The sequence below is a fragment of the Ornithorhynchus anatinus genome, chromosome 17, assembly GCF_004115215.2.
Source record: "Ornithorhynchus anatinus isolate Pmale09 chromosome 17, mOrnAna1.pri.v4, whole genome shotgun sequence".
In the NCBI taxonomy this organism is placed as follows: domain Eukaryota; kingdom Metazoa; phylum Chordata; class Mammalia; order Monotremata; family Ornithorhynchidae; genus Ornithorhynchus; species Ornithorhynchus anatinus.
The window spans coordinates 3,244,520-3,264,609 of NC_041744.1; the positions used below are offsets into that span (position 1 = coordinate 3,244,520).

The 20,090-nt window shown below is 59.8% G+C and overlaps 1 protein-coding gene across 4 annotated transcripts; it reads left to right on the top strand.

Moving 5' to 3' along the window:
* Positions 1-3,071: 3,071 nt before the first annotated feature.
* On the top strand, positions 3,072-19,850 carry MLXIPL (MLX interacting protein like). 4 transcript variants are annotated; one of them, XM_029082438.2, is made up of 17 exons: positions 3,072-3,510; positions 7,962-8,068; positions 8,266-8,348; positions 8,674-8,763; positions 9,264-9,308; positions 9,548-9,746; positions 10,272-10,352; positions 13,897-14,048; positions 14,164-14,671; positions 15,434-15,498; positions 15,729-15,867; positions 16,043-16,164; positions 16,703-16,822; positions 16,914-17,041; positions 17,739-17,862; positions 17,993-18,117; positions 18,787-19,850. In XM_029082438.2, the coding sequence occupies exons 1-17, from the start codon at positions 3,113-3,115 to the stop codon at positions 19,046-19,048; spliced, it is 2,748 nt and encodes a 915-aa protein (XP_028938271.1). In that variant the 5' UTR covers positions 3,072-3,112; the 3' UTR covers positions 19,049-19,850. The 4 variants fall into 4 exon arrangements, with proteins under 4 accessions (XP_028938271.1, XP_028938272.1, XP_028938273.1 ...); XM_029082439.2 differs by having other exon boundaries at positions 15,732-15,867; XM_029082440.2 differs by having other exon boundaries at positions 13,948-14,048.
* The last annotated feature ends 240 nt before the right edge of the window (positions 19,851-20,090 follow it).

Sequence of the window (20,090 nt, forward strand, 5' to 3'; positions counted from 1 at the left end):
AGGGCTTAGTACAGTGATCTGCAGATCACGTGGTAAGTGCTTAATAAATAATAATAATTATTATTACTAATTACTGTTTTGGTACTTGTTAAATACTTCCCAAGTGCCACGCACCGTTCTAAGCACTGGAGATAGATAAATGTTAATCAGGTCGGGCACGGTTCCTGTCCCAAATGGGGGCTCATACTCTTATCCCTCTTACAGATGAGGTAACTGATGCCCAGAGAAGTGAAATGTCTTGCCCAAGGTCACACAGCAGACAAGTGGCAGAGCTGGAATTAGATCCCATGACCTTCTGATTCCCAGGCCGTGCTCTATGTTACTACTACTATTTATCCAGAAACTTGGAGTTCTACAGATGAACTGGGATTCAGGGGTCTCTGGAGAGACAGGTAGGAGAGAGATAATAATAATTATTGTAACTGTGGTATTTGTTATGCGCTTACTATGTGCCAGGCACTGTACTAAGCGCTGGGGTGGATACGAACAAATCGGGTTGGACACAGTCCCTGTCCCACCGGGGGCTCACAGTCTCAATCCCCATTTTACAGGTGAGGTAACTGAGGCCCAGAGAAGGGAAGTCACTCACCCAAGGTCACACAGCAGACAAGTGGCGGAGTCAAGATTAGAACTCATGACCTTCTGACTCCCAGGCCCGTGCTCTATTCACTATGCCATGCTGCTTCCCGATCCAGGCCCATTTGGACAGGGGGTGGGGTTGAGTCTGGATGCTGACAGGTGAAAGGTGAGAGGTTGGAGAGGGAGATTCCAGCCTGGAACTGGATCCTTCAATCTGCAGAAACGATACTTTTGGGAGCCCCAGATCTGACAATTCCTCCTAGAGTCTTGGGGGGGGGGGCGGGGTGCTCTCCAAACCCAAATGTATTTCCTAGGACCCACTGTCCATGAGGGCAGACCCCCAAGCTGGGCGTAAGATGGTCCACTTGCAACCCTAATCCGGTTGGTCGTCAGAGCTGGGCAGCATCAGGAAAAACATAAAAGAAAAGTCTGGGAGCAGGGAATAGAAGGATCCTCTACACTTGTGGGCAAGGAATATGCCTGTTGCATTGTTCTATTGTACTCTCCCAAGCGCTTAGTACAGTGCCCTGTGCTCAGAAAGGGCTCAGTACATATCATTGATTAATGGATCGATTGATTCCATTCCTTTCTCCCATGGATCCTGATGCTCCCACTTCTCAAACCCCTCAGTGGGCCAGACACTAGCAGGGACCCCTCCTCTCCTCCCTCCCCCACCCCAAACTCTTCACTTTCCACCCTCCCTCTCCCAACACAATAAACCTGCCGCTTCAACACACATGCATACATAATCCTAACACACCATCCCGTTGTGTTTTGATGTCTCGTCACTCCTTATCTATCTTACATGATGATAATAATTGTGGTATTTGTTGAACACTTACTATGTGACCAGCACTGTACTAAGCTTTCTCACATAGGGCTCACAGCGTAAGTAGGAGGGAGAACAGATCCTGAATCCCCATTCTGCAGATGAGGGAACTGAGGCACTGAGAAGTTAAGTGAATTGCCCAAGGTCACCCAGCAGGTACGGGCTGGGATGAGCACCCAGGTCCACTGATTCCCAGGCTTGTGCTCTTTCCACTAGACCTCATTGCTTTTCCCCTAAACTCAGATTGTGAGCTCTCCAAGGGACAGGCACCATGTGTAATTCCCACTTGTATTCTTTTCCAGAACTTAGAATAGTACCATGCTAATAATAATAATAATAATTGTGGTATAGAGTAAGTGCTTAATAATGGCTATTACTAAACACTATTACTACTAAACAGTAAACACACATAATATGAAACTCACACACATAGCCTCCTTACGGCGAAGCCATTTATTCACATGCACACACCTACATGGATGCCAAAAATACACACACTCCTCCCTATAATGATAATAATGATGGTATCTGTTAAGTGCTTACTATGTGCTAAGTATCGTTCTAAGCCCTGGGGTAGATACAAGGTAATCAGGTTGTCCCATGCGGGGCTCACAGTCTTATTCCCCATTTTACAGATGAGGTAACTGAGGCACCGAGAAGTTAAATGACCTGCCCAAAGTCGCACAGCTGACAAATGGCAGAGCCGGAATTAGAACCCACGACCTCTGACTCCCAAGCCCATGCTCTCTCCATTAAGCCACGCTGCTTCTCCCTATGCATCGCACCTACAACCTACACACTCTCACAGGTCGAGTTAGAGAAGCAGCGTAAACTAATGGATAGAGCACGGGCCTGGGAGTCAAAAGGACCCGGGTTCTGATCTTGCGCTCTGCCACTTGTCCGCTCTGTGACACCGATGAGTCACTTAACCTCTCTGTGCTTCAGTTACCTCATCTGTAAAGTGGGATTGAGTGTGAGCCTCATATGGGACATGGACTGCCTCCAACCTTTCTTGTATCTATCCCAGAAGCTCAGTACAGTGACCGGCACATAGTAAGCGCTTAACGAATACCATTATAAAAAATCCTTGCCAGAGGAGGAAGGAGAGCAGGTGGCCGGACAAAATTTAGATCAAACTCTTTCCAGACAATCTCAAATCCTCAAACCCCGCCCCAGCAGCCACTGCCCCTGCTCCCACTCCACCTAGGAAGGTTTAAACCCAGTCCCAAATCCAATATCATCACGGGACCGTAATTCGTAATTCGAGGGTCCCTGCCCTTTGGCGATGAAGGCCAACGCACCATTCCCCTTTGCTTCTTGGGATGGCAAAGCCAAACATGAATTATCCTGAGCAACTGCAAGGGGGATAGAAGGGGATTGGGGGAGGGGTCTCCTCCGTTGACCCCCCCCCAGCCTGTCCTGACCCTCCAGCAGGTCCTGACCCCCGCCCCCCCAGCAGGTCCTGACCCACCCAGCAGGTCCTGACCCACCCAGCAGGTCGTGACCCCCCAGCAGGTGGTGACCCTCCAACCGGTCGTGACCCAAGACGCCCCCGGAGACCCCGCCCTGTCCCCCCTCCAGCCGGGAGCCCCGGGCGGGGGGCGGGGGTCGGGGGTCGGAGGCTGGGCCGGGGGCGGGGCCTTGGGGGCGGGGCTGTGGCCGGAGCTGGACGGCGGGACCGGCCCGACGGGAGCCGGGGCGGCGATGGCCGGGGTGCTGTCCGAGGGTCTGGCCGGGGGTCTTGCCGGGGGTCTGTCGGGACCCCGGTCGGGGCCGGAGCCCTCGGCGGAGGCGGACTCGGACTCGGACACGGACTCGGAGGGTCCCGTGGCCGGCGCGGGCCTCGGCCCCGACCCCGGCCCCGACCCCGGCCCCGGCCCCGGCCCCGGCCCGGGCCCCGGCTTGGCCTCTCCGGTCGGCTCCCAGGTGATCCACAGCGGTCACTTCATGGTGTCCTCCCCGCACAGCGACTCCCTGGAGCGGGGGGCGCGGCGGCGGCGGCGGCGGGGACGGCTGGGCCCCCCGGCCCCCGGGGACTGCGGCCCGCCCACCATCGACCCCACCCTCACCCGCCTCTTCGAGTGCATGAGCTTGGCCTACAGGTGAGAGGGTCTGCGCCCCGGGGGACCCCCGCCATCCACGATGACCCCAGGGCTCCCCCCCATCCAGACTGACCTCTACATCCTCCCCACGGACGGACCCCATCCCACGCCCAATCCGGACAGACCCCGGGACCCCCGACGGACAGACCCTGAGGACCCCCGACCCTCCGGGCCAGAGAGGCCCCCCCAGCACCCCGACCCTCACCACAGACAGACCCCGGGATCCCAGACACCCCCCCGATCCAGACAGGACCCCCCTCCAGGACCCTCAGCAAACACAGAGATTCCCCAATTCAGACAGACCCCAACGCCCTGACCGACACCATAGACAAGCAGCCCCCAGGACCCCTGACAGACCCTCAGACTCCCGACCCTGAAATGGAGACGGGCCCCAACACCTTAAACCTCACCACCGACAGACCCCGCTCCATCCAGACAGACCCCAGGACCCCCAGAACGCCCTGAGATCCCCATCCTGCAATCTTGATAGACACCCCCCCCCCAATACCGTGACCCTCATCACAGACAGCCCCCCACCCCCACCCCCCAAACCCAATCCAGACGGAAGCCAGGCCCTCTGACATTTATCCTGTTCAGACAAACTCTAGGTGTCCTGGACTGTCATCCCAGACGGACCACGGAACTCTCAATCTCCAAACTTCTTTCCCCCCCTCAAGATCCCTCCACAAATAGACTCCAGGATCACTGTCCCCGATAATCCCACTCTCACCTCTTCGGACCTCCCCTCCAAACCTTCAGACCCATCTCCTCCCCCACCCCCTTCAGCCCCTTAGATCCCCCGACCCTCTGCAGAGACCCTAGGGGTCTCCATCCCCACCCTCCCCCACCGCCGATACCATGTCCCATCCCCTCTGTTCTGCAGAACTCCTCTGTGCTAGTTAGTCTCAGGCTAATGCGGGCAGGGGCGTACTCTGGGGGATTACATATCGGACCCTTGGACCCCCTCCCCGGGGCTGACCCTTGAGATAGTAGTGTTGGTATTTGTTAAACGCTTACTATGTGCCGAGCACTGTTCTAAGCGCTGGAAACAGGTATTGAATCCCCATTTTGCAGATGAGGAAACGGAGGAACAAAGAAGTGACATGATTTTCCCACGGTTTCACAGCAGGCAAGTGGTGGAGCCAGGATTAGAACCTGGGTCCTTCTGACTCCCAGGCCTGGGCTCTATCCGCTAGACCACAGTGCACGGCAGCTGGAGAGAGGGGAAACCAAAAACCCTTCCTCCAGGAACCTTCAGCCTTCCCGCTCCCCACCCCAAGAGTGGATTCCCCTGGTGGGGGCCGCGGCCTGGGAGGCTGAACTGAAGCAGAGGGGCCGTGGGGCTGGAAGACCGGGCTGGACCAGAGGCCCTGTGGCCCAGGAGGTCGGGCTGGACCAGAGGGGCTGCGGCCTGGGGTGGTGGGAGGAGACCACTGTCTATCATGGGACAGTCTCGGTGGGGCGGGGGAGTTTGCTGAGGGAACTAAGAGAGCTGCTGGGCAGGGCCAGGCCAGGCTGGGGCCTCGGACTCCTTTGCCCCCTTCCCCCTCCGAGTTCTCTGGCAGCCTGGGGCCCAGACAGGGGCAGACTGGACACACACACACACACACACACCCCTTCGGGTGGATTCCTCCCCCAGAGTTTGGGACCAGCCCCGAGGGAGTGGGCGGGGGAGGTGCTCCCCCCCCTCAGGCTCAAGGTGGCTCTGAGCTCGGGGTCCTGGCAGGCCGCCTGACTACCAAGCAAAGTCCCCTCGGGGCCAAAGAGCAGCTCAGGAATCAGGATAAATTATCTACCGGGAGTCCGAGTAGACGTGGGAGGTCGGGGGGGGGGAGGGTTGAGGGGGAACCAGCCGACCTTGATCCTTTCTCTGCAAACACGCTCCCTTTCCTCCGTCCTCCTCCTGGCTCTGCTGCCCCCCACCCCTGCGTGCCAACCCCACCCCTGGCTGGTCCCCGGGGACACCCAGTCCTGCCCCCCTCCCGGGCTGAAATGCAGGGGAGGGGAGAGAGGGAGTCGGTGTTGTGGCCGCGGGCGCTGGGAGCCCATTGGCCTGGCTGCCGGTGGGTAACCTTGGCCCACATGCGCTGGCCCCGGGCCCGGGTCATGTTGCAACTCGATCCGTCCCCACGGCGGCCAGCTAGCCGGCCCCAATGTGGAAAGTTCAAATTCCCCCCCACCCCCGACATCCAGAGCCAAGCCCCTGGATCCCGTCGGAGCCGCCACCTCCCCGCCACCACCCACACCGGAGTAGGGTCAAAGTACATTGAGTTATGGTCCTTGGTAAGCGCTTCCTCGGTGCCAAGCGCTGTTCTAAGCGCTGAGATGGATGCGAGTTCATCAGGTTGGACATAAATCCCTCTCCCACACCGGTCTCACAGTCTTAATCCCCCTTTGACAGATGAGGTCACTGGGGTGCAGAGAAGTGAAGTGACTTTCCCAAAGTCACACAGCAGACATGCGGCGGAGCCGGGATTAGAGGCCAGGTCCCTCTGACTCCCAGGGCCCGGGCTCTATCCATTAGGGCACACTGCTAACCCACCCCCTGCCTGATGCTTCCCTGCTGCAAGCCTCCCTCCCCCGCCCCCCACCACACACTCATTAATAATAATAATAATAATGTTGGTATTTGTTAAGCGCTTACTATGTGCCGAGCACTGTTCTAAGCACTGGGGTAGACATAGGGGAATCAGGTTGTCCCACGTGGGGCTCACAGTCTTAATCCCCATTTTACAGATGAGGGAACTGAGGCCCAGAGAAGTGAAGTGACTCGCCCACAGTCACACAGCCGACAAGTGGCAGAGCTGGGATTTGAACTCATGAGCCCTGACTCCAAAGCCCGTGCTCTTTCCGCTGAGCCACGCTGCTTCTCTTTATCATTCTCAGATAAACTCAGATAAACTCCAGGACAGAGACAGGCTTGGTCCTGGGATGGGGGAGCATCTCTGTAGAAGCTCAGGGCCCACCAAGAAACCCGGGTGATTGTGACTGTGAAGAGGAACGGGGGCTCCCCAGACTCTCTCCTCTAGCAGGAGAGGGTGAACCTGTCCCACTTTCAGATGGGGCGGCTCTGCTTCCTTAAGTGTCATGGTAGTCTCTAGACGCTAAACTCACTGCGGGCAGGGAACGTGTCTGCCAGGACTGTGGAATCGTACTCTACCAAGCACTCAGTACAGTGCTCTGCACGTAGTAAGCACTCAGTAAGTACCTCTGAGAGTGAACAACAGGGGGGTCCCCCTCACTCCTCTCCTTGGGGGAAGGGATTCCCGGGCTCCAGAATTTCAAAATGGATCTGTAGGGGTTGGGCTAGTGCTAACTGCAGCGGAGACCATGTGAGCTAGCGGAAAGAGTACGGGTCTGGGTGTTTGAGGACCTGGGTTCTGATCTTTGCCTGCTGTGGGACTTCGGGCAAGTCACTTAACTTCTCCGGGGCCTCCGTTTCCTCAATCTTAAAATGGGAACTCGTTACCTACTCTCCCTCCCATTTAGATTATGAGCTCCTTGTGGGACAGGGATGGTGTCGAACCTGATTAACTTGTATCTATCTCAATGCCTAGTATAGGACTTGGCACATAAGTAAGCACTTAACACATCCTACAATTTCCATTTTATTATTATTCATTCAATCAATCGTATTTATTGAGTGTTACTGTGTGCAAAGCACTAAGAGTTTATTATTATTATATGACCACTTGAGGAGGGTCCGTTGAACAACATCCACTTTCCCAGCTTCTTTCCCCTACCTGGACGAGTGAGTGGGGGTGTGATGACACCTCCCCCCACCCCGCCATTTGGGTTCCTCTCCTGCATTAGCTTCCCACCTGCCCTCGTTCTCTCCCATGACACCACAAGTGGGGAGAGCTGTAAGCCTCATCATCCCCGACCGGAACCTGTATGGTGGGGGTGGGGAAGAAGGTCTGGGGGGGGGGCGACGACCAGAAGGCAGTGTTGGGAACTCACACTCTCAGCAGGACCTTCAAGGACTTCCGGGGAAACTAAGTCTCCAGAAGAGGGGGCGGGAAGAGGCCATTTCTCCCCAGATGGTGTTTGTTTGGAACTGGGTGAGGAAGGGCAACTGCGCCTGTGTGCACTGTGTTAGGGTAATGAGGCCTTCAAGGCCTCTCACCCCCACCCCTACCAGCTGTCGCTGAACAAACAGGAGCCCGGGCAGGTTATAGAAGGGGTGAACGGCTATTTGGGGGAGCTGGGGAGAGGAGCATGGGTTTGGGGGAGGGAATGCCTCCACTGAGGATCCCCATGTGTCTTTTCTGATGTCCATCCCGCCCCCAATCCGTCTCTAAGCTAAGCCCTGCAGAGGATCTGTTTGCCACTGTGCCCACTCCTGCCCGGTTCTTTGCCCCCTCGGACCCTACTTCTCAACTCTACTCTGCTTCTCTCTTCTCTGTAACCTCCCCCCAACCCGGCCCCTTTCTCCTTCTGTCTCTCTACAGTGGGAAGTTGGTGTCTCCCAAGTGGAAAAATTTCAAGGGCTTGAAGCTCCTCTGCCGGGACAAAATCCGCCTCAACAATGCAATCTGGAGGGCCTGGTACATCCAGTGTGAGTCAGGGAGGGACTGCCCCAACCCTGGGAGTTGGGGGCGAGGGGCTGGTCCATCCTAGGGGGGACGAGACATGCGCTAGTCCGTGGAGGAGTGGAGGGAGGGAAGAAGGTCTTAGCACATCCAGGTTGCAGGGGTTGCTGGGGGAGCCACGGGGGGCAGGGAAGGGCAAATCCTTGGTCCCACCCTGCCACAGATGTGGAGCGGAGGAAGAGTCCCGTGTGTGGCTTCGTGACTCCCCTGCAGGGCTCTGAAGCCGACGAGCATCGCAAACCAGAGGTAGATTCCCTCCCGCCCCATCCCCTATCCTCTGGGTGCCCCTTTCCCCCAAGGTCCCTTCTCCCTATAATCTATGCGTTGCCCCCCACCCTCCCCCCAGCCATGGCCTTGGCTGGTCGGATTCCCAACCCCAGTCCCCCCGTAATTGCCCCGCTGTTTGCCCGGCTCCACCGAGATCTCCCGCTGCTTGGGAGCCGGGGGAACGTGTCACCCAACGCTAGAGGATGCGCTGGGAATCGGGGGAGGGGGCGGTGAGGGCAGGGGCCGGCGTCTGTCGGGGGGCGTGGGTATGCAGCTCGGGTTCTCAGAGCCCCCCTCCCCGCAGGCAGTGGTCCTGGAGGGAAACTACTGGAAACGGCGGATCGAGGTGGTGATGCGCGAATACCACAAGTGGCGGATTTACTACAAGAAACGGGTCAGCGGGGCCCGGGGAGCCCAACTCCTGCCCTGCCCGCCCCTCCCTCCACCTCGACGCCCCCCAAGACCCGCACCCCATTGCCCTGCAGGCCGAGCTCGGGCCGGGGCAATAGCGCCACCTGGTGGCCTGGGGCAGCCTGTGCCGGGGCCTGGTTGGGGGACGGGGGGTCCCGGCTGCCCCAGGTGGGTCAGGAGTTGGGGTACGTGGGAGAAAGGGGGTGACGTGCGAAGCCCTGTGTAGCGTGGCTCAGTGGAACGAGCCCGGGCTTAGGAGTCAGAGGTCACCGGTTCGAATCCCGGCTCTGCCACTTAGCTGTGTGACTGTGGGCAAGTCACTTCACTTCGCCTCAGTGACCTCAACTGTAAAATGGGGATGAAGACTGTGAGCCTCCCGTGGGACAACCTGATGACCCTGTATCTACCCCAGCGCTTAGAATAGTGCTCTGCACATAGTAAGCGTTTAACAAAGACCAACGTTATTATTATTACCCCCCGCAGCTCCGAAAGCCCAGCAGAGATGGGGACCTGTTGGGGCCCAGGCAGGTGGGTGTTGGGGGTGGGATGGGGAGGGGACGAAGGCCCCCCTGCCTCCTCCAGGGCAGAGGGGAGTTGGGGGTGGGCCAGGGGGCGGGCGGGGGCTGGGGTGGGCACGGAACTGGGCGGGGGGGGATGTGCCCAGAGGCCAAGGGACCGACGTGGGCCCTGCGGGAGTTGGGCGGGAGGTGAGAGAAGGACGACGGGCGGACAGAGGGGTGTCCGTGTGCCCCCCTCCCGCCCTCCAGGCCGAGAGGGTATGGCCCCCCCCGGAGCGGTGGTGCCAGCAGCTCTTCTCCAGCGTGGTGCCCGTCCTGCTGGGGGGGTCCAAGGAGGAGCCCGGGGGTGGGCAGCTGCTCGACCTGGACTCCTTCCTGTCGGACATCTCGGACACCCTGTTCACCATGACCCAGCTCCCCGCCCCGCCCCCGCTGCCCCCCGAAGATGGTGCGTCTCCCCGCCCGCCCCCGGACCCTAAAGACGCCCCCACCTTGAGGGTGGGGAGCGGGGGAAGATGGGTGGCTGGAGGCGGGGGGCACCACCTTTCTATCTCTGCTTGGCCCCCAATTTGGGGGGCGTTGTTCTTCCACCCCCAGCCGCCCCTCCTCCCGAAGCATCGCGGTGGAGGACGGAGGGTCTCTGCGGGCGCCCCCCCCCCCCGGGGGGGTCCGGATTGAGCCAGGGAGAGATGGGGAGGGCTGGGGTCGGCGGCGGGGGGCAGGGGGGCTAAAGTCCCGCGGTGGCTGGGATGGGATGGTCCTGCCGTGGGCGCTGGGGAGCGGGTGGCGCGGGCTTACCCATCAGGGGTATTTATTGAGCGCTCACTGGGTGTAGAGCACCGAACTGAGCGCCGGGGAGAGGACACTGCAACAACAAACGGCCCCATTCCCTGCCCGCAACGAACTTATCCTCTATCCCTCCTGTCCCCCCTTGTCCCCCGCCGCCTCCGGCCTCGGGTCCGGTCCCTTCCAGCTTACCTGGGCAACGCCGACATGATCCAGCCGGACCTGACCCCTCTGCAGCCCAGCCTGGATGACCTCATGGACATCTCGGGTAGGGGGGCTAGGCACCTGGGGGGGGGGCGGTTGGGGCGTCTTCAGGGTCTTCACCTGGGCCCTGTCCAGGGGGCGCCGCCCCCAGGCCTCATCTGCCCCCCCGCCCCCTCCAACGGCCGGAGAGGAGGGGTCAGAGGTGGCTTTCCTATAGGCCCGCAGGCCTGCCCGTCACGGGTGGGAATGAGGAACCGCCCCCCACCCCACCCCCCGTCCCGCCCCCGGCTCTGGCCCCTGGGTGGGGGGGCTGCCCCAGCCACAAGGGGCGATGGCAGCGCCGGGGGAGCAGGCGGTCTGGCCCTGGCCACGCGGGGGCGTCCTGGCTGCAGGTAGGACCAGTGATGTCCAGACCCCCAGACCCCCCACCTCTTTGCCCCCCACCCCTTCAGGGGGGGCCCAGGCAGGGGCTGGGCCAGGGGAGCCAGGACCACCGCTTGAGAGGGAGTGTTGTGTGTGTGTTTGGGAGGGGTCAGGAAGCACTGGGAGGGTGGAAGAAGGAAAAGGGTTTTAGGGGTGCTATGTAGAAACGAGGAAGAATGGGGGGGGGTGCCTAGGGATGGTGGAAAAGGTCAGTCTGGGCGGAGGACTGGGCAGGCGCTCCGGACTCCCCTTGGAAGGGCTGGACCTGGCTCCTGGGCGGGAAGGGGAGTGATCCCGGATCCCTCAGACTCCTGGGCCCCTCAGTGCTGTCGGGGCTCTTCGGGAGGGGGAACCGGAGGAGAGAGGGGGGGCAAGAGGCAGAATGGATGGGCAGAGACCACCCAGTCACCAACACACAGACTTACACACTTTGGATTTGCCCGCTCAGTTATTGTCTCACACAGGTTTATACAGAAACGGTCACACCCGGAATTTACCCTGATGGTCACCGTCACAGACTCCAATTTATACGCGGTCACACTTAGACTGATAGGGATTTACACACGCCGTCGTCATCACCCACTCGGATTTACACACCCGGTCCCGTTTAGATTTATACACATTTATTCACGCGGTCACTGTCCCCCTTGGGTTTATATACATGGCCGCCCTTAGATTTATTCACATTTTATACTGTCACCATCAGTATAAATGGATGTTTACAGGGGACCGTCAGTTGATCTCATTGTGTGCAGAGCACTGTGCTAAGCACTTGGGAGAGTATAATAACCCCACCCTCAAGATTTACACATACCATCACAGGATTGACCCACACTATTATCACACTGTCAAAATTGCGATTATTGCTCCTGCAGTGATTTACCTCTGCAAACCACAGAAACATGCTCAGTTACATATATGTTTCCTGACCCACCTATGGATTTAACACCCAATTACTGACACGCTGAGGAATTTACACCAAAATAATGACACCTAATTCCAGCCACTGTGTCACACAGTTTCAGTCAATCATATTTAGGGAGCTTACTGTGTGCAGAACACTGTAGTAAGTGCTTGGGAGAGTGCAATGTAACAGACAGACTTGTGGACTGGAAACGTTTCTAATCTAACGTTTCTTATTAGAGAAGCAGCGTGGCTCAGTGGAAAGAGCCCGGGCTTTGAAGTCAGAGGTCATGGGTTCGAATCCCGGCTCTGCCACTTGTCAGCTGTGTGACTGTGGGCGAGTCACTTCACTTCTCTGTGCCTCAGTTACCTCATCTGTAAAATGGGGATTAAGACTGTGAGCCCCACGTGGGACAACCTGATTCCCCTCTGTCTACCCCAGCGCTTAGAACAGTGCTCTGCACATAGTAAGCGCTTAACAAATACCAACATTATTATTATTATTATTAAACACTGTTGTATTCCCCCAAGCGCTTAAAACAGTGCTCTGCCCCCAGTGCTCTCAATAAATACCACTGATTGATCGATTGATGGATCATAGCCTTGAAGTCAGAGCAACCCTGGATGCTGGCCTGCACAGCGTCTCCTAGCTGGGAGGAGTGGAGGATCCTGGATGGGGAGAGGTAGCCTGTCACCCCCCTCCCTGGGGAAGGAGGAGGGTCTCCAGCTCCAGTCCTGTGAGGAGGAAGGGGTTTGAGAGGACTGAAGACCCAGTCAATCGACCATATTTATTGAGCACCTACTGTTTGCTGAGCACTGTCCTAAGCACTTGGGAGAGTTCAATACAACAGATGTGAATATGGGCCCTCAGTGCTCAAGAAGGCCACGGTTTGGTGAAGGGTGGAGTCCGCAGGCTGGCTGGGGTCAGGGGCCGGGGCAGAGGCCGGGGTTGAGGGAAGGTGAAAGGAAGACTCTGTGTGTGTGCGTGTGTTTGTGTGTGTGTTGTTGGGGGGGAAGGGGTGTTCTTGACGGGAGAAGGGTGGGGGGCTGGGGCGTCGGGAAGCAGGGGATGTGGTCAGCCACAGCCTGAAGGCAGCCGCTTCCCCAAACCAGAATAGACTCTGACTTACCCAACCCGTCCCTGCCCCGGACCCCCTCCCCCCTTCCCCCCAGGACCCTCTCTCTGGGCAGCTCGACCTCCAGACCTCCGACCCCCCCGTGGCCATCAGGCCGCTCCCGCGTGGTCTCCCCATCAGACCCATGGGTCGGGGGGGCGGTGGCACTCAATCCCCCTGACCCCCTACCCCAGCCTCCCCTTTCCCTGTGGAGAGACTGATATCGTGGGGCTTGGGTTTGGGGAGGGGGGAGCCTAGGGACAGATCCAAGGAGGAGGTTGGGGTGATGGAGTCAGGCATCTGGGGGTGTGGGGTGGCAATGGGAGGGGCGTTTCCTGTGCCTCCCAGCCCCTTCCCTTCTGGGACCAGGCCTTTCCATCCTGCTTCCTCCCCTCTGGCCTCCCGGTCCCCATCTTCCTGACAGCCAGCAGCCAAGGGGCAGTGCGGAGTGGGAGGGGGAGCTTGGGCAGTAACATGACCGAGGCCCTATTCCCAACCCTGTGCCTGTAACGGTCCCCGCACCCGGCACACCCATGTCTTGACCCCGGCCTGGGGTCCTGGCCTGTCCTCTGCCCTCTCCCTCCCCCTGTGCCACCCCTCCTGCTTCCCCAGTGAGTGAGACAGAAACTCCCAAAGTTTCACAATCCCCCCCCCCACCAGACCCAGAGCCCTAGGGGTGCCTTCCTCCACCCTCCACCCCCCCGTTCCAGGCCCCTTCAGGGATAGCTCAGGAGACCTCTCCCCAACTCCAGGACTAGGGGGCGGGGGCGGAGAGATGTAGGCACCGACCTCCTTGCCATAGCCAAATTTCTCCCTCTCCCCACCGTGCCCGGGCTCTGACCCCCTCCTCCCCTTCCCCACCAACTGCACATAATAATAATAATGTTAGTATTTGTTAAGCGCTTACTATGTGCCGAGCACTGTTCTAAGCACTGGGGTAGACACAGGGGAATCAGGTTGTCCCACGTGGGGCTCACAGTCTTAATCCCCATTTTACAGATGAGGGAACTGAGGCACAGAGAAGTTAAGTGACTCGCCCACAGTCACACAGCCGACAAGTGGCAGAGCTGGGATTCGAACTCATGAGCCCTGACTCCAAAGCCCGTGCTCTTTCCACTGAGCCACGCTGCTTCTCTATGCACATCCCCCATCCCCTCTCTGTGCCAGATTTCTTCACCAACTACCGGCCCCCCTCGACCCCCAGCTGCTTCCCAGCAGGTCCCGGCTTCAACCCCTCAACCGAGCCCCTGTTCGGAGACCCCCCGGGGCTCCCCGCCGCCCCCTCTGAGATGCCTCTCTCACCCGGAAGCCGCCTGCAGGTGAGCCGCTCCGGCCGGGGGACCATCGGGGTTGGGATGTTGGGGTGGGGCTCGGGGGAGTCGCTGGGTCCCTGGCAGCAGCCTACAGTTCCTCCTGTCCGTCCGTCTGTTTCAGGCCCGGACCACTTGCCCAGCCCCGCTGGAGTCTCCCAGTGCTTTCCTGAGTCCCGAATTCCTCCTGCCCCCTGACCCCAAGGCCAGACCCCCTCCGCTTCTCCCCGGGCCCTGCCTAGCCAAGGGGACCAGCGTGGAGCCCGGCCCAACGAACCCCTTCATCCCCCTGGCCCCTCTCCCGGGGAGCCAGGAGGACCCCCTCCTGTACCCGCTCCCTCGGACCAAGTTTCCCTTCTCCGGCTCAGCTCCCTCCGGAGCGGCCCCTCCTCTGCCCCCTCCTCCAGGCTTCCCCTCGCACCCTCTAGAGCCCCCCTACCCCATGGAGCTCCTGGCCCAGCCTCCGGGTTACCTGCCCCCTCCCGGTGGCCCCCACTTCTCCGTGCCCCTAAGGGCCCTGCCCAGAACCAGAGTGCCCAGCCCCCGGGGGCGGAGGCCCAGCCCACCGCCGCGGCATCCCGGCCCCCTCCCTGAAGGCCCCAATCCCTGCCTCACTCAGCTGCTCACAGCCGGTAAGAACCTTGGCATCAGAGTTGGGGAGATGAGAAGCTTTTTTGCGGGGGGTGGTTCAAGCTGTGGGAGCGTGGTGATGGGGGAAGTAGCTGGGATGGGAGGGCATGACTGGATAGCAAAGTAGCAATAGGCCTACTGTGTGCAAAGCACTGTACTAAGCACTGGGAAAGAAGTCCCCGGATGGAATATCGACCCAAGGAGCGGACGATCGAAGAGCGGGGTTGATGACAGACTGACAGACACAGAAGGAAAAATGGGGAAAGACAGGGATGACGATAAATACAGTAGTATCAGAATTTCAGGCCCCTACTCACGGCTCAGACCAAGAGTCACAAAAGTCACAGTTGCAGCGGCCAGAGTGGTGGCTTTCCCCATGTTCTAAAAGTTGAGACGGCCTAACGATGCTACTGAGTCCTTCCCGAAAGGGAGCAGAGGCTGTTGGGAGTCCCGGGACCACGGAAATGGGGCAGCCTCTCGAATCAGGGGAGCCGTGGAGGGCTCTCCCTGCCACCTGGGCTGGCTCCCGGCCTGAGCCCTGAGGCTGCATGGAAGGGAGGAGGGGTTAGTGGGAGAAGAGAGGATTTGGGTTGGGTTGAGGGGAGGAGGAAAGAGTGGGGAGGAGAGAGCTGAATTTGGGTCGGGGGGAAAAGAGGATAGTGGAGAGGAGAGAGCTGAAGTTGGGTGGGTGGAGAGGAGAGGGTTGAGGTTGAGGCCTTGGGTGTCCACACTCCTCAGTCACTGTGCTTTCCTGGGTACTGCAGCAAAGCTAGAGCCGAGTCTGGAGCCGCCTGCCCTCTGCACCGCGCTGGGGCCTCCGGGCTCCCCGGTAATGGGGAGAGGGGTTGCTGGGGGGAGGGGGGCGGTGGAAGGGGCACGGGGGGTCTCCAGGGTTGTCAGGGTTTGGGATGGAGAGAGGAGGTCAGGGGAGGCGAGGGGGTGGGGTTCACTGTGGGAGTGTGGGAGGGATCTTGGGGGGTGGTGTTGGGATGGGCCAGAAGCCCCAGCGTGGCACCCCCTTCCTGACCCCAGCTGTCTTTCCCCGACCCTTCTCTGCAGCAGGTTGGAGCCCCTGAGTTCTCTGAATTCTTCCCCCGGCTGGCACCGCCTCGGCCCCCTCCGGCCCCGACGTCCTTGCCGCCCCCCAGATCCCTGCTGGTCCCCAAAGCAGAGCGCCTCTCACCCCCCTCCACCAGTGGTCAGTGGCCGGACTCTGGGGGAAGACAGGAGCAGAGTTGGCAGGGGGCTGGGCGGGGTAGTGGGCGGGAGAGGAGGGGATGAGCCAGGAAACCAAAAAGGGTGATAACCTGAGGGGACTGGGGAGGGGGCCGGCTCCCATTTTGCTCTCCCGAGCCCACCGGTCTCTGCTGCAGGTGGTGAGCGGCGGCCATCTGGAGAGCTGTCCCCGCTGCCCCCCTTGACCAGTGTGGGGCTGGGCACAGGCCTCTCCCCACCTCACCCCACATTCAACCGAGGGCGGCCAGAGAGCAACAAGGTGGGTCATGTCTCCCCCTCCACCCCGACCCTCCCCTCTTAATCATAATGATGTGGTGGCATTTGTTAATAGCATACTGTGTGCCAAGCACTGTGCTAAGCATCAGGAAAGACCTAAACTATTCATCTGGGACACAGCCCCCAACCCACACGTAGAGGGAAGGGAAATGTCTTATCTCCATCTTACGGATGAGGAAACTGTGGCCCAGAGAGATTAAGTGACTTGCCCAGAGTCACCCAGCAGGGTGGGTTGTAGGGGTTCTAGCGCCCAGTTCAGGACTCTTTCCTGTAAGTCATGCTGTTTTCTTGCCCACCCATGTCCTCCCCACCCAGTGGGGATTTGCCTCCCCCTCCCCTGGCCCTGGCCCGCTCTTCCTGATCTGTACGGCGTCCAGCACTTAGCACAGTGCCTGGCACATAGTAAGCGCTTCACTGATACCACAGTTGTTATTATGGTCATCGTTATGATGATGATGATCTGTGGGTGGGCGTTGACTACCTCCTCCGGCCGTCCCCCGCCACCCTTCTCCACACCCCAGACGGAGAGCCGCCGCATCACCCACATCTCGGCCGAGCAGAAGCGCCGATTCAACATCAAGCTTGGCTTCGACACGTTGCACGGCCTGGTGAGCACGTTGAACAGCCAGCCCGGTCTCAAGGTGAGCCGCTCGGGCCAGGCCCGGGCGGGGGGACGGGGGGACCGGGCGGAGGCCCACCGGCCCCGGCCCCCACCTCCACCCCCACCCCCAGGTGAGCAAGGCCACGACCCTGCAGAAGACGGCGGAGTACATCGGCATGCTGCAGCAAGAGCGGGCGGCCATGCAAGAGGAGATCCAGCGGCTCCGGGCCCAGATCGAGGAGCTCAACTCGGACATCAAGTAGGACCCGTTGGGGGTTGGGGTGGGGATGACTGGGGGCGAGTGGGGCCCCCCAACCCCTGACACATATCCACACACCCCCCACCCTCCACCCCAAACCCACAGGGTCCCAGAGAAAATGCCCCCCTCTCCTGGTGTCTTCACACATATGCACACACACACACTTTGTTCAACCCAGTTAGCTCATATCTATCCCAGCGTTTAGTACAGTGCCTGGCACAAACGCTTAACAAATACCATTAAAAAATGAATAACTTGATGCTGCTGTAAGTCCCAGGGTGAGAATGGTTGAGGGTTGCTGGGACCCAGACTTCCATTTTCAAAATGAGGATGGAGTAATATGCTATGATTTTTAACTTGGGCTGTGGGCCTGGGACTCAGAAGGATCTTGATTCTAATCCTGGCTCTGTTGCTTGTCTGCTGTGTGACCTTGGGCAAGTCACTTCACTTTTCTGTGCCTCAGCTGCCTGATCTGTAAAATGGGGATGAAGACCGTGAGCCCCACGGGGGACAACCTGATTATCTTGTATCTACTCCAGTGCTTAGAACAGTGCTCGGCAGGTAGTAAGCGCTTAACAAATGCCACAGGGCCGCAGAGACACCACCACCCCCTCCCCTGCCCGGGTCTTCACTAACCAGTGAGCCCGTCCGAGTCCCCTGACCCCCTCCCCGGGGCCTGCCCCGGGCCCGCCCCCAGCTTGTGCCAGCAGCAGCTGCCGGCCACAGGAGTGCCCATCACCCACCAGCGCTTCCACCAGATGCGGGACATGTTTGACGCCTACGTTCGCGCCCGCACGCTGCACAACTGGAAGTTCTGGCTCGTATCCTCCTCGTATCCCAGCGGGGACACACGGGGCCCTGTGCGGTGGGCGAGGGTAGGTGCTGGGACGGGGCAGAGGGGCACGTGGGGAGAGGGCGGCGCCTCGTTCCTTGACGGTGGGCCTAGTTCAGCATCCTGATCCGGCCGCTGTTCGAGTCCTTCAACGGGATGGTGTCCACGGCCAGCGAACACAGCCTGCGGCACACCTCCCTCGCCTGGCTGGACCAGCACTGTTCCCTCCCTGCGCTGCGCCCCGGTACGGAACCTCACCGCCCCGACTTTAGCCCTGCCCACCTCTGCCCACCCCTGTCCAGCTCCACCCACCTCTGCCCAGCTCTTCCCAGTTCCTCTCAGCCCTGCCCAGCTCCACCCCTGCCCAGCTCTGCCCTTGCCCAGCTTTACCCCTCTCAGCCCCGCCTCTGCCTGGCGTCGGCCAGCCCCAACCAGTCCAACTTCACCCAGCCCCGCCCAGTTTCACCCAGCCCTGCCCAGCTCCAGCCCCATCCAACTTCACCCAGCCCAACCCCTGCCCAGCTCCACCTTTGCATTCATTCAATTGTATTGAGTGCTTACGGTGTGCAAAGCACTCTCCCACCCTGCCCATGCCCTGTCCAACTTCACTCAGGCCTGTTCCTGCCCAACCTCTTCCCCTTCTCCCACCTCTCCTCTCTACCCCTCCTTTTTCTGCAGCCTTCTGGTCCCCTCCTGTTCTCCTCTTCCTGCCAATCCCCACATTCCCCTTCCTTTCTTCCTTCTCCTTTGCCCTTCCCCAGTTGTGCTTCCTCCTTGGGAAGAGGCCCGGTCCAAGCCGGGTCCCCTGGGTCCCAAGTGGTGAGGTGCTGGGGGACCCCACTTCCTCCTGCACTGTGAGGAGGGGGTGGGGTGGTGGGCGGCACCGGTGGCGCATCGTCTTCTGTCCCCCCAGCCGTCCTGAGCTCCCTCCGGCAGCTGAGCACCTCCACCTGCATCCTGACGGACCCGGCCCGCGTCCCGGAGCAGGCCGCACAGGCCGTGGCCACCAGAGCCCTGGGCGGCACCAGCTAGGGGGCTGCCCGCCGTGCCCCGGGCCTCTGCAGCTGACCGTCCGTCTGACCATCGGTCTGCCAAAACTGTCAAACGCCTGTCGGGGGCCCAGCCTCCAACTCCGTGGAGACTCGTGCCCAAGGCCAGCCTCCCGCCCGCCCTGAGGACAGAGAGTCAGGACAGGGGCTGGGGGCGAGTTAGGGGGAACTGACTAGTTTCCCCTGACCTAGCGGCTTCCGGCGGGGGTCTCCCTCCTCAGCCCCAAGGCCTGTTAGGAATCAGTATCTGGACCCGGGGGGCAGGCACAGGAGAGACTGAATCAAAGCTAGGACTGCCAATGCCCATCTATGCTGCCCCCCTACCTTTCTGACTTCCCCTTCCCGAGTTGCTCCCCAAGCCTGGGCTCCCACACCCCTTCCTTGCCTGCGAGTCACAAGTGAAGGCCTGAGGATGGCGACGAGGGCAGTGCCATCTCAGCCTGGGCAGTGGGTTCAGGTGGTCCCTGACCTCCCAGAGGCCGGAGCCACTATCTCTCCCTCCACCGCTGGGATCTCGCCTCCTCCAGGAGAAAGAACGGGCTAGAATGTGGTGGCACTGGGCTGTGGGCCCCCGGGGTGAAGGCCTGAAGTGGGGTGTGCAGGCCGAGGGGTCAAAAGGAGAGATGCTAGAGGATTTGGGGTGAGGCAGGAGGAGCCAAGCGTGAGCCTGGTAAATCTGCCCACGCCTGAGACTTCTCTGGCATTGCCCTCTGCCAGGATGGTGTGGCAGGAAGCAGACAGGAACACCAAGGTCACAGAGTGACAGGGGGAGGAGAGTCTGACTGGTGCCCTGCCCATGGGGCTCAGGAGAGGGGCCCGGTCAGCCAGGGCCCTGGACACCTGGAGGAAGGGAGGGAGGGAGCTGGTGTGAGTGTTATTTTTTAAAGAATTTGTGTTGCATAAAGGAAAAATGTCGTTCTGAACCTCAGTGAGTGTCGTTCACTGTGAGGCTGTCGGAGGTGGGATTGGGGCTTCCTTAGGGCTTTCTCCCTGCCAGGGCTGGGGGTGGCAAGGAGAATAGGGCCCAGAAGAGAAGCCCCGAGAGATCCAGCAATCACTAGTGTACCTAGAGCACCTACGGTGTGTCGGGAGAGGAACCGAAGTGCTTGACTGACCCACAGCCAATCAATGGTATTTATTAGCGTTTACAAGGTGCAAAGCACTAGTC